Here is a 17270-nt window from a genome sequence, read left to right on the forward strand (position 1 = left end):
AGAGAGAGAGAGAGAGAGAGAGAGAGAGAGAGAGAGAGAAAGATAGAGACCTCGATAGAGGACGTAGACCTCTCGCGAGCTGAGCTGGTGGTTCGCGATCGACGGCCCTGAGTCTTTGTACGACGGTGGCTCGGTTACGAAAGACCTAGAGTCAGGCCGCCTGCCGGTGCATGCTTCTATCTATTATTACGTTATTCTATCTCTCTTTTTTTTTCTTGCTTTTTCTTTCTCTTTCTTTCTTTCTTTCTTTCTTTCTTTCTTTCTTTCTTTCTCTCTCTCTCTCTATCTCGAACGCAAACTTTTTCCATCTTTTTTTTTCTTTTTCTATAGGCTCAGGGCCAACGCGAGAGATTAGCCTTCCAATCAGATCAGGTGTCCGCGAATGTCTACTTAAAATGGCATTAATAGTCGGTACACGTAACGCCTGTATATACATATATGTATTTATGTATGTATGTATGTATCTATATGTGCGCATACGTATAAGAGACAGAGAGAGAGAGAGAGAGACAGAGAGAGAAGGATAAGAAAAATGTATACGTGCCTTAGCGTAACCAGAGCAACTTGAGATATCCTCGAAGTATGAAAGTACGAAAGTACGAAACAATCAAGTCTAAAAGATGTTTGCCGTTTTAATTGCGTAGGAAGTATGTAAGTACGCAAGTCAACCTTCGATTGGGATTGCACCGTCCCGTTGCAATTACCTCATCAACCATACATCTTTTGACCTTTAGAAAAGGAAGAGTGTCGTTGTTAGATTATAGTTTGTTTAACCAATCTCTCCCTCTCCCTCTCCCTCTTTCTCTCTGGAACTCGGTTCTTATTTTGGGAATGTGCGCTCTCTGGTTGTGTAAATATTTTGTTGTAACGTGCCATCGTAGCTCTAGTCCGGATAAAGTGAGGACGAGGATTGCTCAACGACCTCGTTGCGCGTTTAGAACGAGTCCCATTGGGAAATACGGCGCTCCATTAAAAATGTGGGCTAACGGTGCTATCACCAATGAGAATGACAACGATTTCGTAATCCTTTGATTCTTTTTTCTTTCTTTCTTTTTTTTTTTTTTTTTTTTCGTCTAGACAATTTTGCCTGCAAATAATTCAAAGTTGAAAGGAGATAAAATATAATTGAGAACTGATATCGGGTCGGTCATGTTTCCGAGTCATGAAATAGTCGAACGTCTCTTTTTTTTCCCTCTTTTTTTTTGTTTCTTTTTTTATTCTTTTTTTTTTTTTTTTTTTTTTTTTTTTGAAAAAACTCGAAATCATAGACTGAAAAGTTACGGACCAGACACCTGTTTGAGCCATGACGATTCCGTAATACCCCAACACATCCGTTATACAGATTATCTTTGAGGATTATCTATTTTCTTTCTTTTTTTCTTTTCTTTAGTTTTTAGATTTCTCTACTCTGAGTTTCTCCAATTTTTACATACGTTAATTATCTTCCCCCCTTTTTTTCTCTTTCTTAAATCGGTTACTACGGTATCGCGAAAAATTTTGATACAGTTATCGCGACAATCCCTGGGGAAAGTGTAACGTTAGAGGTGATATGCATGAGCGCGCGCGTATATGGGGAAGTTAAGGATCGGGTTCAAGTGAATCTAAAGGGGTGTTTCCTTTTAAGTTTTCTGGGCAAACCTGATACGACGATAGCGAGTAACAACTTTTTTCCTTTTTTCTTTGGGTTTTTCTTTTTTCTTTTTTTTTTTTTTCGAGGAGTTTAGAGATTATCCATGAAATATAATCAAGAACGATCGGCACGCCATCGAGGAGCAAATGAAGGAAACTTCTAGCCAGTCTCGCGTAAGTTCGTAGCCGATAGATGGCAGAAGCGTTGGCCAGCTCAGCCCGCGGACAATGTCAATGTCAACGAGCACGTGAGCCTTGCTTCAAGAAAAATCGATAAGCCTCGGCGTTGAACCTTTTTCCGAGAAAAGTAGGGAGGGAGAGGGAGAGGGAGAGGGAGAGAGAGGGAGAGAGTGAGAGTGAGAGAAAGAGAGAAAGAGAGAGAGGGTAATGCCAGATAAAATGCATCTTGGCAAAGTAAAAGATCTCGATGACGATTTGTAAAAAAGAAGAAACAAAAAAAAAAGGATCCAGCAATGTTTACGAAACCTAATGCATTTATGAATCCTAATCTTAGAACGATAATCGTCAATTCCCATTTGCGATGTAACGCGATGAAAAATAACGATCTTAAGTTTGTCAAATTCTCGATCGTAAATAACGCGAAATGGAAGTGACGACGGACACAGTCGACGAAACTGATATCGAAACTGTCGACAAGGACATAGATTGTATGTAAATTAATTCGATTGATAGAGCAGGGCAATAGGAAAAAAAGAAAAAGAAAGAAAAAATACGAAACGAAAGGAAAAAATAAAGAAGTCGAATTGAAACCGATTGAAAACGAATAAATGATCTTTAGCTGTGCTATCCGATGGGATAGAACGAACCTTTGTTGCGTTGACGCCGCCCGACGTTCTCGTTCGGTTGTAGAACGATAGAAGTCTCGGAGAGCTCGATCGGATCCACCGAAGCGAGTTTGATCTCTTTGCTCGGAACCAAAGTTAGAACGGTCCGTTTACTCGTATCATCATCGCGGCGATTCTCGGCGATGCCTGACATAGTCGTGCCAGATGACAACGTGCTGCTCGGCGCACTGTCGCTGGAAACGCGAAGAGGATAGCGAGCGCGCGTACTCGAGGGTTGATGTCCATGAATGGAGGGGGGGATGATCGTTGGGGGTGGCTATGCCCGCGCTTGCGCGAACCTACGTGATAACGTCGAAAGCCTGGTGCTTTTCTAAAGGCACCTTCCGGTTAAGCTAGGATTACGTTGTCCAGAGAGGACCGTAGAAACAGGGACCTTCCCTCCCTCCCTCCCTCCCTTCCTGTCTGTCTCCCCTCGGCAATCTCTCGTTTCTTGATGACGCACACTTTCCTCAACCCACCCCTGTCTCGCAAGACTTAGAAAGTCAAAAGAGCAACGCATTCGTTGTTCTACTCAAAAAAAAAAAAAAAAAAGAAAGAAAGAAAGGTAGAAAGAAAGAAAAGCTCTCACCACGAGAAAATTGCACGAGAAGCCGAGTGAGGGATTTGGAAGACACTAACGAGGCGAAAGAGACGCTCTTTACTTTTCTTTTCGAAAGGTCGAAATAGCTTTGGCAAAAGTGCACCGGAATATGCATTAAAGAGTCATCCGCTCTTGTTTTCTTTCCCCCATCTTCAAATGAATCCCTTCCCTCCGTTTTTATCGCCATCACGATGTTCTCCGATATTACGGATCGAACGGAGAATTCGCGGAGGTTTCAGTAATGGAAATGGAAACGACTCACGTTGTTTTAGCGAGCTGCCCTTCGCAATGACGTAACTTCCAACTTACCTGTAACAGAAAACAAGAAACAAAGATTGTAGCGATATTCATAATAATAAACAATAGAAAATTATTAATACGACGTAGAATAAGCGTCGGAAGGGAAGGGAGGACCATACAGACATAGGTATAAGCGAGTATTAGTTTTACCCGTTCGTTTTTATTACGAATAGCAAGGGCAACGAACCCGTATACCTGTTCGAACCATTGCACCCTTGACGGAAAGAACCCTTCCGTGACTACTCGAAGTAACTTCTTTCAACCGAGTACCTTCTTTCCTTATCTCGAGGATCGTTCGAATTTCGCGCCGAATTGCAAAACTTTTTACGCGATAACGTTTATCTCTGGCACAGAAATCTGTCAACCTCTGGGGATTATATCGACGTCGGAATTCTCTACCTTGCCGGCGGAGTTCGCGAGAGTGATATTCGCGAGAAGGTCGGTGGCGCCTCCGTACGTGAACTAACAGAATCTTTCGTTATCGCTCTTTACTCCTATGTATGTACTACTAGGTTGCGCGCGAACGTAAAAGGTTGCGTCCTGGTGTAATGCGGTATATATAACGTGTATGTGTTACCTTGGAAACACGAGAGAGGTACTGATACACGCGCACAAGCCGTATATACGCGTATATAGATATATACGTGCGTATATGTGCGTGTGCGCGCATACACCCTACATGTAGTATAGGAATGTATACTCTCGTAGAGCAACAGCAAAAGCAAAAGCAATAGCGGCAATAGCAGCAGTCGCGCCTGGGTTCGATGACCGGGCACGAAGGAAAAGTGGGACGAAGCGAGCAACCGCGAGGCCTTGAAGGATCGCTCACGCACGCCTGCAAACGTCGTCGCAAAAGCTGAAGCACACGAATATCACCTACCTAGAGACACCTACCGTACACACGCGCGCGTAAGGGGACGCATATATGCGACGTGGTGTTGGCCGCGTGCGCCAACTCGCGTCCTTTCTCTCCGCGATCGTTCTCTACGCAAGATCCTACGCTCGTTCCTTCGTCCAGGTCCTTCTCTAGGCCACCTCATCGAAATCGCTCCTCGAATTTTCGACCAACCAGAAACGAGCGCACAGATTTATTACTCTCTTTCTTCCTTTCGTAGGAAGGGATTGGATGGGAGAGTGAAGAAGAAAAGTGCGTGATAAAACGCACTCTCTCTCTCTCTCTTTTTCTTCCTTGCTTTCTTTCTTTTCTTTTTCTTTGCGCTTATATGCACTCATCGATCTTCTACGTTCACCTTTTAAATTTCTTATAACTTCGACATAAAAATAACTTTCGCGATTCGATTCTTTCAATGTCAACGAACCTTTCTATCGCCAAAGTATTATTCTCGGGGAGAGAAAAAAAGAGGAAAGAAAAAGAAATAGAAATAGAAAAGAAGAAGCACCGACTAAGACGCGACTCGACCGAAAAAGGATGAAGAAACCGCGAATCCGGACGCGCCCCGCCGTTGACTATTTCGTCATCGTTACTTCGTGTGACGCACAATCAGCAGAATTTATATAACTTTTCTCCGTTTACGTAAGCTATGGCGATCGCGCACTTCTTTCGGAATTACTTCGAATGGTTTTATGAACCATTCATTGGAGAGAAAAAAGAAAGAAAGGAAAGAAATGAAAAAAGAAAGATAGGTAGGTACATAGGGTCGTAGAAATTAATGAATCGTTAGCTATGCAACGTATAAATAGATGTTCGTGAGTAGTAACGTCTTGCGTATGCCGGTATAAATCCTATCGATAACATAACCCTCGCAATGAGACTACGTAACCATATTAGAGGTTACTCTATAACTATAAATTAAGGACCTCTAGAAAACTAGAAATAATCTCGGACGCATAAATCAAGCGGTGGCACCGAAAGGAATATCGCTAACCACCAACCTCCATGGGCCAGGTTGCGCGCACATACATGCTTTCGCAAATAAAATGGCAACGAGTAACGAGAAATAATAGCGTTCTGCGGGTATGTTGCACGATTTACCTACGATACGCTGTGAACCACCACCACGCGGTGGTTATATTAGCTTCTAATTCGAAACTTTCTGATCGAGAACCGATTCGATTCGGGAGCGACCTTTGAGGAGACCCTTTAAACCCGCACGTAATAATACCCATAAACGTGCCAGCCAACTAGAGTAATAAATAAGATCCGATATAAGTTAGATTCTAACGTTATTCGAACGTCTCACGTTATTCATTGCGAAAGTTCGGCGGTGTCTGGCGGAAGTTAAACGAATCGCTCGGTCCTCTCGCTTACTCGCTCGTTCGCAAGGCAATTCGGAATGTCAACAACGCGTTGCGTTGCGTTGGTGACGTCGAAATACGTCGATGTTGTAGCTCTAGGAAAGTGAAAGCACGTATGTACGTACGTGTATGAGTGTTCGCGTATCCATCCATGTATCTATCGTACTTATGTACGGCAGCATGTCGTAAACCGAACTCGGTGTATGCAAGCATCTAAGATCGATGCTGCGAAAGCCGATCATCTCTATCCCGATGGAATTTCCAAGTTAGCTCTCGGAACAATCGATTGAGAAATAATTAAAATTCATCGAACTGGAAATGCACTATTACAAATTCCTACGAACGACTTTAACGTAGCTTAGAATAATGGTAACGGTCGAATTTGTATCTATCCGCTTGCCGTTGCGATTAACGAGTATTCGAATGGTAATACGAACTGTTGAATACGAGAGAAAGTAATATCGTTTAACACGCTCGATGATAGAATGCAATTCGATAGAAAAGAGTATTGTTTATTAAAAAGATTTCCGTAATTCGAGCGACGTTATCGATTCGGAACGATTGCCGAATTTTGGCGGGAAAATCCGAGAATTCGGCGAATGTAACGGAACCGGTTATTGGTTTACTACATACGCGTAACGCAGCACGTTGAAAAATTACGCAAGGGACGGAAAGCGAAACGAGTTCACGCGTGCTTCGGAGGGTGTTGAGAACAGGCCTGAGCGTATACGTGTCCGTGTATGTCTCTCTGTAGGTCTCTGTGCATACACGCGTTTACGCTCGAGCGAAATGGCAGATCGATCGGTAGGATAAGAGAACAGGGCGCAAATAGAGAAGCACGTTTCCTACTCTCCTTTCTTTCCGCCCCCTTTCGTGCTTTTTTTATTCTTTTCCTCCTTTTCTCTTTTGTTTTTTACTACTGCACACAAGGCTCGGCCTCTCCCCCATTCTTGACGGGTTCAACGAACTCGACTTTGCTACTTTTTAATGAAATTAACGTCGGCTGTACGAACGCCTTGTATTCACAACGAAATCTGTAGTTACTCTAACGGATATAGATCGTCTAATAAAAAAGAAAGAAAAAGAAATGTCAAGAGAACTCGATTCGCGAATTTACTCGTTCCATCGAAAATACCTACGTATGTATCTAATACCTTTAATCAAACGTATCTCCTTGGTTGATATTTTTGACGCGCAACAACAACGTGTGTCGAAAGATTCCCGGACCTTCGATTTTCCGATATTCCAATATCGATAAGAATAAGCGTGTGTTGGTTTTTTCCAAGTGACACCAGGTACATATACTCGTACGAGTAGTTCTATCGCGCTGGAAACAAATGGATTAAACGGAACGGAAACGAAAACTCGATCGAGTAATGGTTTTGAGTTCAGTAATTTACGTAAGACACTCTCTCCCTCTCTCTTTCCTTATGAGTATACGGAATGAAGAAAAAATAAAAAAAGAATAAAAAAAAAAAAAGAAAAGAAAAGAATCACTTTTATTCGAATGCACAGAGAAAATAGCCTCGAAAGCGTATTTCTGTGTCGCGATCGAGTCTCGAGGATGTAGGGTGGAGGCCGATTGAAACATGGAGCGAGATCGTTGCCCTTACGACCTAATATATCGTTGATTCCTGAAGGGTTGGAGGTAGGGAGGACCGAGTAAAAAGCGAAGTAGAGTAAGTACGTGATTCTACGAAACGGAGCCAGATTTTCTCTTCCTTTTTTTCCTTTTTTTTTTTCTTCTTCTTCTTTTTCATAGAGAAGGAAAGAAAATTCATCGAAATTGACTTCCTTTGTGGTTTCCTCCAACAACCTTTCTACGATCGATTCAACAAAGATTTTTAAGCAGCGCGGAAAAGAAATCTACCCTACGACCAGGATAAAACAGAAAGAATGTTAAAAAAAAAAGAAAAGAAAAATTTCAAATAAAAATGAAAATAATACGAGAAACGAAAAAGAAAGGGACATATGTAAGCACCTAAGTAGTTATTCACAAATACGAATGCATAATAAAATACGATAACAATAACGATCTTTCTTAGCTTGCTAAATAGAATGTTATAAATGTTAGACTTTTAATAGAATGAAAAATTCTTTCATAGTCTCACGATTAAAGTTAGAGAAAAAATTGGCGAACAATGATCTGCTACATAAATACGATTATGTCCTCTCCCTCTCTCTCTCTCTCCTTTTTTTTTTTTACATTCGCGGGAAACAAAATCGTGAATACGAGGAGCGCGTGCAGCAAGATAAATATACATACATATGTGCATAAACAAAGAAAGGCAAGGTAATGTAAGTTAAGTAAATTAAGTAAGTAAGTAAGTAAGTAAGTAAGTAAGTAAGTAAGTAAGTAAGTAAGTAAGTAAGTAAGTAAGTAAGTAAGTAAGTAAGTAAGTATGTATCTTTGCATACATATGTAAAACGTCTCGCGTCTCGCGTCGTAATTTTTCAAGGAGCGAGTTCGCGAGTGGAGATCGTCGTGGATCGGCGCTCTCGTGTCCTTCGAAGCCGGAATTCGCAAGAGTTAAATGGTTCATCGACATCGAAGGAGGATAATCATTTCTCCGTTAACACATTCAACGGCGTTTGCGTTTGCGACTCTCTCGATACGATCGTAATTATTCAGTATGTATTCCCTTTCCGTCGCAATCGTTGCTGCCCAAGTCATGCGATTAAGCAGTCATGCGTCACTACCGATTGCATCGAGAGAGAGAGAGAGAAAGAGAGACCTTCTAATAACGATCTCTTATCATTAACATCGACGAGTAGTTATAAATGTTATTTGATTAGGTCGTACGATTAGTACCTTTCGAGATATTTCTTTTTTATATTCTCTCTTTTTTTCCCCCTTTTTTTTTGTAAAATTCTACTCGTGTATATTTAAATTTTAAATTAATTTTGTAAGAATATTTTTCTTTTAAATTTATCATCCATATATATATATATATATATATGCGATACGATATATTTATATCGTATATAGATAAAGGTGAAATAATATTTTTAATTTTTTTACAACAAATATCCCTCAGTCCGATATTAAATTTATCGATAGATATCTTTTTAACGATTGCATTATCGACAGAAGGCTCTTGCCACGCGATTAAAAAAAAAAAAAAAAAAAAAAAAAAAAAAGAATGAAAGAAGAAGAAAAGAGTTTACGCATGAAGAACAGAGAGGATGATCCACCGTCGTGCTATTGCATCGATGTAGAAAGTAAGTTACGACGTATACTACGACGAGCGTGAAAGTCGGTACTATTTCGCACACTTTCCACGAGCTCTCTCGTGCCTCTCTTTCTCTCTCTTTGGTAATAATAATTCCTTTCGAATGATACCCTAGCTAAGTTGAAAATATATTCTGCGATTTCGAAAGGACGATACCAGATATATCGAGAACGTCGTTGCGTTAACTACCGAGTTAATGCGTAAATAAAAATATCGCTTGAACGTGAAAAAAAGAAAATGAAAAAAATGAATAATAAAAAGAAAAAAAGAAAATAAAGAGAAAAAAATACGAACGATAATCGACATATTTTCGCATTTTGTATCGTGTATCAAGGTCGATGACGTATTTCTTTTTCTTATTTATCGCGCACATTCTTATCCCTTCTAAAGAAGTAGTTCGTTGCCCTCGATATACTATATTCCTTATCAATCCTCTTATCAACGGTGAGAATCTATCTTCGCGACATAATTCACGTGTAAGTGCTTACTTGGAAACGCGTCTCGCAGAAAAAAAAAATCCTAGGAATTAGATCAAACCGAATTATTTAGTTTTCGAAACCGTTCGACCGTCCCTTCCTCTACGTTCTCCTCTTTTTTCATTTGTGTTTTTTTCTCGTGTTTTTTATCTACGTCTTTTTTTTTCTTTTTTTCTTCTTCTTTTTATTATCGTCAGAACCAATTGAAAAAGCCAACGGGAGTTAAACGAACGATGATTTATTACCAATATTTTATCTTCTTTAAGAAATTTCGCACGTTTCACGACGACGACTAAACGATGACGACAACTGTATGTCTCTCGCCGTATCTTCTATTATAAATTTTGAAAAAGAGAAAAATATAGCGTGTTGTGTATTGCTAATCCTTTATTTTTCTTTTGTTGGCTTATTTTTTTTTTTTTTTAACGGTGACCATTCTTTACTCACTCACTCTCTCTCTCTTTCTCTCTCTTTCTCCTTGTAACGAGAGAAAAAAGAGAAAGGGTACGAACCTAAGTGTATTTAAAAAAGGTAAAAGGGTTTATTTCGACGAAAGAGCAGTTTGCAAAGGTAACTAAATACTAAAAAGGGTAAATTCCAAAAAGGTGAGACTGAGAGAGAGAGAAAGAGAGAAAGCTCTTAAAAAGATTCTACAAGATTTTCTTTATCGCTAGTCCGAGTCTTAAAGGTAATTTTTTTCGAGGCTAATCCTTTCCGAAGGCTCTTCTCCCCATCTTATACAACCCCATCGTAAATGGCGTGTACAGACTCGTAGGATTAGAACTCGGGGATCTCATTTTTTTTCCTTCCGTTAACCTTTTTACTCATCCCCTCTTGCTCTATCTTCTTTTTATCTATGCGTTATATTATCACGGCAATATTTTTGCCTTAATAGGTATCCTCCATAAAACGTTTCGTCACGTTTTTTCTATCTCTCTTCCTTTTTTCCATTTTCTTTTACATTTCTTATTTTTTGCTTTAAAAAAAGAAGAAAAAACAAAAAAGGAAAGCAAAAAAATTAAAAAAAAAAAAAAAAAAAAGGAAAGAGAGACTTCTTCGACGACGTTTCAAAAGTCACTAGAACGGTCGGGACGACAAAAAAAGAACCAGAAATAAAATAACGGAATGAAAAAAAGAAAAAAGGTACCATTTTTCTTCGTAAAACGCGTAGCTTTTAAGCAGGTAACGAATTGTGAGGAATTTGAAAAAAAAAAAGAAAAGAAAAGAAAGAAAAAAAGGATTCTAACGTTGCATAGATCTAACAATGTAGATATGTACATACGCATACGTAAGCACCTACATAAGTACTTTCACAAAAAGGAAAGAGTTAATTACGTGCTTTTCCTAATTGTAAGCGTGAAGGCTCCTCGCATCAACGGATGAACGAACGAACGAACAAAAAAATGATTCTTCCGTACTATAATAGAAGTTACTATAATTTAATACGAAAATTCATTCTTTAGAAATTCAAACCCGTTCGATTTAACATACGCGATTATAATATTTTTCTCCGAATATGTATGTACGTATACACGATTTAATTTTCACGAAACGAAGAAAAGCGAGGCACGGTTTCTATAAAAAAAAAATTTTCAAAATGTGTATCTACTTAAAAGTTATTTTTTCGTCGCATGAAGTTTATCCGATATATCTGTAAATGTTTCGACGGAACAAAAAAAAAAAAAAAAGAAAAGAAAAGACAAGAAAAGAAGAAAAAAGAGGATAAAAATAAAAATAACTTGGTTATTCCGCACGTCGAGAAAAATTTGTAACACTGCATTTCGACGTGTATAATCCGAGACGAGATTATCAGATATGAGAAGGATATAACGCTAAAGAGGATTGAGAAAGAGAGTAGAGAGGACGAGGACAGAGAATAACTCGCGATTAAATATAACATTCGAGTTAAAGGAGATTGCTCGCTAGGTAGGTAGGTAGGTAGGTAGCTAGGTAGGTAGATAGGTAGATAGGTAGGTAGGTAGATACTCGAGATAATCGAGTAACGAATCGAGGACGAACGGATCTATATCTTGCTCTCTCTCTCTCTCTCTCTCTCTCTCTCTCTTTCTGTTGGTTTGGCTGTGTTAGCGCATTAGTTAACTTTGTCGTCGAATATCGCCAATAGGATTTCGAAAGGGTTAATACGAAACGAGAAAAATCCCAGGCCGAGAAATCACGGAAGCTAATAATTTCATAAGAAATCAAATTACAAAGAGAAAATGTAAAGAGAAAGAAATTTATTCCGTTCGCACCTGAACGAAAATTGAAGTATAATCAAAAGAAAGCAAAAAAGAAACAAAAGAAACAAACAAAACAAAAAGACAGATGGAATGAAAGGGATTACAAACAATTCCGTGAATAAATGAAAAGAGCTACGAAGAAATTGTTAATGAAGAGAACGCGTCGTAGATGCGATAGGATTTCGTAGAGACGTTTTTAAAGCAAACGAAAGGATCGTATCCGATTGGTAAGCTAAGGACGAACAAGAGAAATGAGAAATAACGATAGACAGATAGATAAATAGATAGATAAATAGTAAGAATCTAAGATAAGGAAGGGTAGGTACGGCATAGAGTAGCAAAGTACGAAACGCAGACTCAGCAACGTATCTAATACGGGGGTGAGAAGGAAGTCTCGCGCTTGGGCGGGAAAGGAGCGTTGTTCGAAAAGGGTAGGTAGGTAAGTATAGGTAAGTTTTATACGTATATGTAGATAGGTAGGGTAGGTAAACCCTGACGTGTGCTCGTTGATGCGCCAGCAGAATAGCTGGACACAAGGGAAGAAAAAGAAGAAGTAGAAGAAGTAGAGGAAGAAGTAGAAGAAGAAAAAAAGAAGAAGGGAGGTCATAGAGAAGAAGTAGAACGCGTAGCTCAGTGGGTGGCTCAAGGATTGGAACGCGCGTGTGGAGGGAGGACTCGGTTGGATCGCGAGAGCCGAGGTCGCGAGGTCGTTGACCGGCGAGGGTGGTACTCGCCCCTAACTAGGCCACCGATTCTCTCTCTCTCTCTCTCTCTCTCTTCCTCCCTCTCGATGGCCCAGCCATCAACATCACCTCCTCCTCTCCTCCTCCTCCTTCTCCTCCTCCTCTTCTTCTCTTCCTCCTCCCTTGAAAATCGCACGGTCGTGGACCGTGCGCTACACTATTTTCGCATAGCCCACTCGACACGGATATATATATATACACATACACACGGACTGCCTTATGTTCTTTCAGGATAATTTACGTTATCGAGGCCGAATCTTTCTATACCGACTAAACTAGCTCCTTTATCTATCTATCTATCTATCCAGAGAGTTAGATAACTAGCTATCTAGCTAGTTTTCTTCTACCCTTAATATTTCCTTCAACGTTCGTTCCCCTACACAAAATGTTACGATTTTACTTAGTGCAAACAGGAAAATGAATCGACCCTAAACTCTCTTCGATGACTAATCCAAAGCGTCATCATCGGCAAGTTTCTTATACGATGAGTCACGTACGTATAATATAGATCGAAGTAATACGATTGCAAATCGAATCTATCGGATTTTTATAAGTCAGAGATGATCGAACGTTTCCGTTTCGTTCGTTAAAAAAAATAACGGATTATTGTTCATCGTTCATCCTTTTTTGCCGTTCACCTTTTCTGATCGTCATACGTAATAGAATAAAAGGAAAAAAGAAAGTAAGACAAATTGTGCATAATTGATAATTAATGTCAAAATCTATTCTATTCCAACGAAAGGTAAAACTTCAAAATGGTAACCGATGGCAAATGAAACTATTTCTACGAGAGCAGAAATTAATTTGAATATTAAAACGAGTCTTTTTTGTAAAGAGTAGAAGAAATAGAGAAAGAGAGAGAGAGAGAGAAAGAGAGAATGAGCAAGGCGACAGGTTGGTAGAAACGCTATACTTAGAACTAGCCAGTATGGGGTAGGGATTGGCTGGTGGGTCAGAGGTCGTTGCCCCGGAGGTTACCGAGCCACCCAGTCACCCTCCGCTTTCCCTTCGACCCGTCATTTTACTTCGCAAACTTCCGACTACTGCCTAGCTGGCGCTCATACACACACACACACACAAACACATACACACGTATCTACCTAATCGTCTCTCTCGATAATCTTCGAGCACAAAATGAATTCTTTTAAATATATATACACATACATACACACAAACTTTATATTTTATCTACTACTTTTTTCTTCATACACTTTTTTACCTACTAACAATTTCTTCGAAAATTTCCATTTTAACGTTCATGTTCGAGGTTGATGAATTTTTTTTCTTTTTTTCTTTCCTCATTTTTTCTTTTCTTTTTTTTTTTTTTTTTTTTTTTTTTACTCGCCTACGTAAGTACGTGCAAGTGAAAGTCATAACCTCTTGCGAAGCTTTAACGTAATGAATTCTAAATTGGATTTCGAGTGGTATTAGATGGAACTTGTCAAGTGTCACTGACTAAGAGACTAAGACACCGATATAATACGTATTAGCGGATCAAGAGATATATTGATGAGGATAAAGAAGAGATAGAATGATATTAATAGGGAAGCTTCACCGATGCGAAAAAAAAAGATATATAGAACGCGGGAAAAATCGTTGGAAAATCATTAAAATAATATTATAATAATAATAATTATAATAATAATGATGATGATGATGATGATGATGATGATGATGATGATGATGATGATGATGATGACGACGACGATGATAATTCTATTGGTTAAGTAATAAAAAAATAAAAAGATATTTAATATATGAGGTTAATAGTTGAGTTAACAATGAAATGAAAGAGGAAGATAAATGAACTGAATAGAGACAGAGAGAAAGAGAGAGAGAGAAACAAAGAAATAAAGAGAGAGAAAAAGAAAGAAAGAAGTATAGGGGCTGGGCTAAGAAGAAAGAGAGATCGTGCAAGTGTTTCCCTTTCATTGGCATCCGGACGAGCTGCCTTTGGCTCAACTTCCTACCCGGACCACTCTTACTTTCTTCCCGTTGGACCGTGACTCGATAGGAAATTCGAGCGTTTCAAAGAAGAGTAGGAAGAGATAAAGAAGAAGAAGAAGAAGAAGAAGAAGAAAGGAAAAAAACGAAGAAGAAAAAAAGATACCAAACCAGCAGAAAGAGAGAGGGATAGGATGGACCGGACCGTACTCGAACGCATTTGACTCATCCGTTCCATCGAAAGGAGGATGCCACGAGTAAAAGTGAAAGTTGGAGATAGTCTTATGAGAGAAAGAGAGCTCTCGCCGAAGTTTCACGTGGTCGGGAGAAAAGCGAATCACTTTCATCATCGTCGTCGTCGTCATCATCATCATCATCATCATCATCATCTTCTTTTTCTTCTTCTTCTTCGTTTCGAACGTTAAGAGATTAATTGACTTTAATTTCGAATTATTATCAAAGATTAGGAATAATTTTCATAGATCATATCGAGCGATATAATTAATCGAAATACATACTGATTCATTTCACAAAGAGTCTAAATAAGTTAATGAACTATCTCATGTTTTTTTAATAAATTCATCTAAAATTATAATTTTGTTTTGGTATTGTTATATGTATATATGTATGAGATCAAATTATCGATATATAAACACGTACACACGCACGCACGTACGTACATACATACATACATACACACATACATACATACATACACATATATATATATATATATATATATATATATATATATAGCGTTCTGCAATAGTTCATTTCATTGAAACAAAAGGAAAAAGATTAAAAATTGTAAGAAGAGTTGCCCCGTCTATTCTTTCTTGTCTTCCGTCAGGGTTGCCTTTCGTAGAGAAGGAAAAGTTCTCGATCGTTTCATTTTCCGCTACAGCGGAAGAGCAGAATACCACGAGAGAGAGAGAGAAAGAGAGAAAGAGAAAGAGAGAAAGAGAGAAAGAGAGAGAGAGAGATACTACACACTTGCTACGATAAGCGTCGAAGCTCGAACGTGCGATAAGAGAGGACCCGACACGGTTCGAGGTTATTCACCTTGGCGTGCTAGAGCGAGCGAGAGTGCCACGAAGAGGTGAACGAGGGGAAATAGGAGAAGGTAGAGGGGGAGAGAAAAAGAGGAGGGAGAGGTGGGTGGCTGGCAGAGGCTGTTAGGGTAGAGAGGGAGATCGCAGCTCTTATCGGGCTTCTCTCTTTCTCTTTCTACAGAGGAGGAGATGGAGGAGGAGGAGGAGGAAGAGGAGGAGAGAGAGAGAGGAGCAGGCGTTGCGAGATTAGAACGACCCCGAGAGAGCGGGCCGAAGAGTCGACGAACCGGTCTCCGATTGGGCGATGCCGAGTCAACGTTCCGCGCGCGCTCTCCGCATCAGGTGGGGGAGGGAAACAGAGAGAGAGAGAAAGAGAGAGAGAGAGAGAGAGGACAAGGGTGCATCAATCGAGGTCACTGGGGACCGGGAGGAGGCCAGGCCAATGCCCGGAGCTTTTCAGGTTAGCCATCGTCGACGTACCGTAATTAGAAGAAAATCCACCACAATCGTGTGATACTAACTGTAACTGTGACTTTCGACATTAACTTTCTCTCTCTCTCTCTCTCTCTCTCTCTCTCTCTCTCTCTCCCTCTCTCTCTCTCTCTTTCTCTGTCTTCCTTTATTTTTTTCTCCATTTATATATATATTCGACGTATCTCTGTTTCTTTCTTTCCTTTTTTCTCTTTCTCTCTCATTCATTTTTTCTCTCTTTCTCCTTGTTAACCCTCTTTGTTAATCAAAATAAACCCTCGGATATCTTTTGATAGATTATCAAAAGTATCATCGAAAATTCAATGCGAAAATATTTGCTCAATACTTAATAAGGAAGTCGTTCTGATTCGAGCGATTACGCTCGCGTTAGGATCGTCGGAGCTGCCACTGGAGGATGATCTATGCATGCGCGTAGATCTATGGGTGCGCGTTGGAATCCGTTTTAGAAGATAACTCCTCGGTCGAAGGGTAACGCGATGCATCGGCGAAGAGCGAGTTGGTAGGGAAACACAGTGAGGCAGGTCGACTTTGAAAGAGGAGGAATAGGAGGGGAGAAGAAAGAAAAAGAAAAAAAAGAAGTAGAAGAAAAAGAAGAAATAGAAGGAGAAAGAGAAAGAGAAGAAGAGAATGACGAGAACGAGAAGAAATCTCGAGGGAAGAGAGTAGGAGATCACGCGGAAGGTGGAAGTGAAAGTGAGGATCAAGTGATGCGACTAATCTACTTTCTCCGCGCTAGCAGGTAGACGAGGAAAGATAGAATGAATCAAAAGGAACGAAGAGAGAGAGAGAGAGAGAGAGAGAGAGAGAGAGAGAGAGAGAGAGAGAGAGAGGGATAGACGTGGAAAACGCGTAACTCGCTATCGCGCTTACGTAACGAAGCCTACGCTATCATCGAAGAGTAATCCTCTCTCTCTCTCTCTCTCTCTCTCTCTCTCTCTCTCTCTCTCTCTCTCTCTCTCTCTCTCTCTCTTTCTCTCTCTTTCATTTCAGATAGAGGACGGGAAAGAAGAGGAGAGGAAGACACGTCATAGAAGAGACTCTCTCGATTATCTTTACCGAGTCCGCTCGCATGTTCGCGTTCGCGTTCGCGTTCGCAAGCAAGCAAGCAAGCAAGCAAGCAAGCAAGCAAGCGAGCGAGCAAGCACGCACGCACACGGAGAGTCGATATTCTCGGGCGAACGGCCGAACGCGTTGGTGACCTTCGATGGGTTGGAAGAGAGCGCGCCGCGGATTTCTGGTGGGGCGAAGCAAAATGCTAGAGCGAAAGAGATAGCTAGATAGATAGATAGAGAGAAAGAGAGAGAGAGAGAGAGAGAGAGAGAGAGAGAGAGAGAGAGAGAGAGAGAGAGAGAAGGTTCTCGCGTAGGGGGAGACCCAGTTGGAGTTCGTTGAACCGGCCCGTCGTCGAGGATTGGCCACGCGAGTGTCGAGGCGCGCGTTCTTGGAGCTCCTAGGACTC

General features: G+C 40.3%; 1 protein-coding gene across 3 annotated transcripts in view; it reads right to left on the minus strand.

Annotated features, from left to right (window-relative positions):
* Nucleotides 1-17270, minus strand: part of LOC122636038 (nuclear hormone receptor E75-like) — a 137915-nt gene that overhangs the window by 49652 nt on the left and 70993 nt on the right. Inside the window, exon 1 of one of the 3 annotated variants that reach the window (XM_043826862.1) lies at nt 2457-2829. The exons of the other annotated variants lie outside the window; for them this stretch is intronic. Within the exon in view, the coding sequence (XP_043682797.1) occupies nt 2457-2628 (172 nt within the window). The 5' untranslated portion in view covers nt 2629-2829. Of the gene's footprint in view, nt 1-2456; nt 2830-17270 lie in introns of those variants that run through there. 3 annotated transcript variants of the gene reach the window in all.

This window comes from Vespula pensylvanica, chromosome 20 (genome assembly GCF_014466175.1).
Source record: "Vespula pensylvanica isolate Volc-1 chromosome 20, ASM1446617v1, whole genome shotgun sequence".
Lineage (NCBI taxonomy): Eukaryota > Metazoa > Arthropoda > Insecta > Hymenoptera > Vespidae > Vespula > Vespula pensylvanica.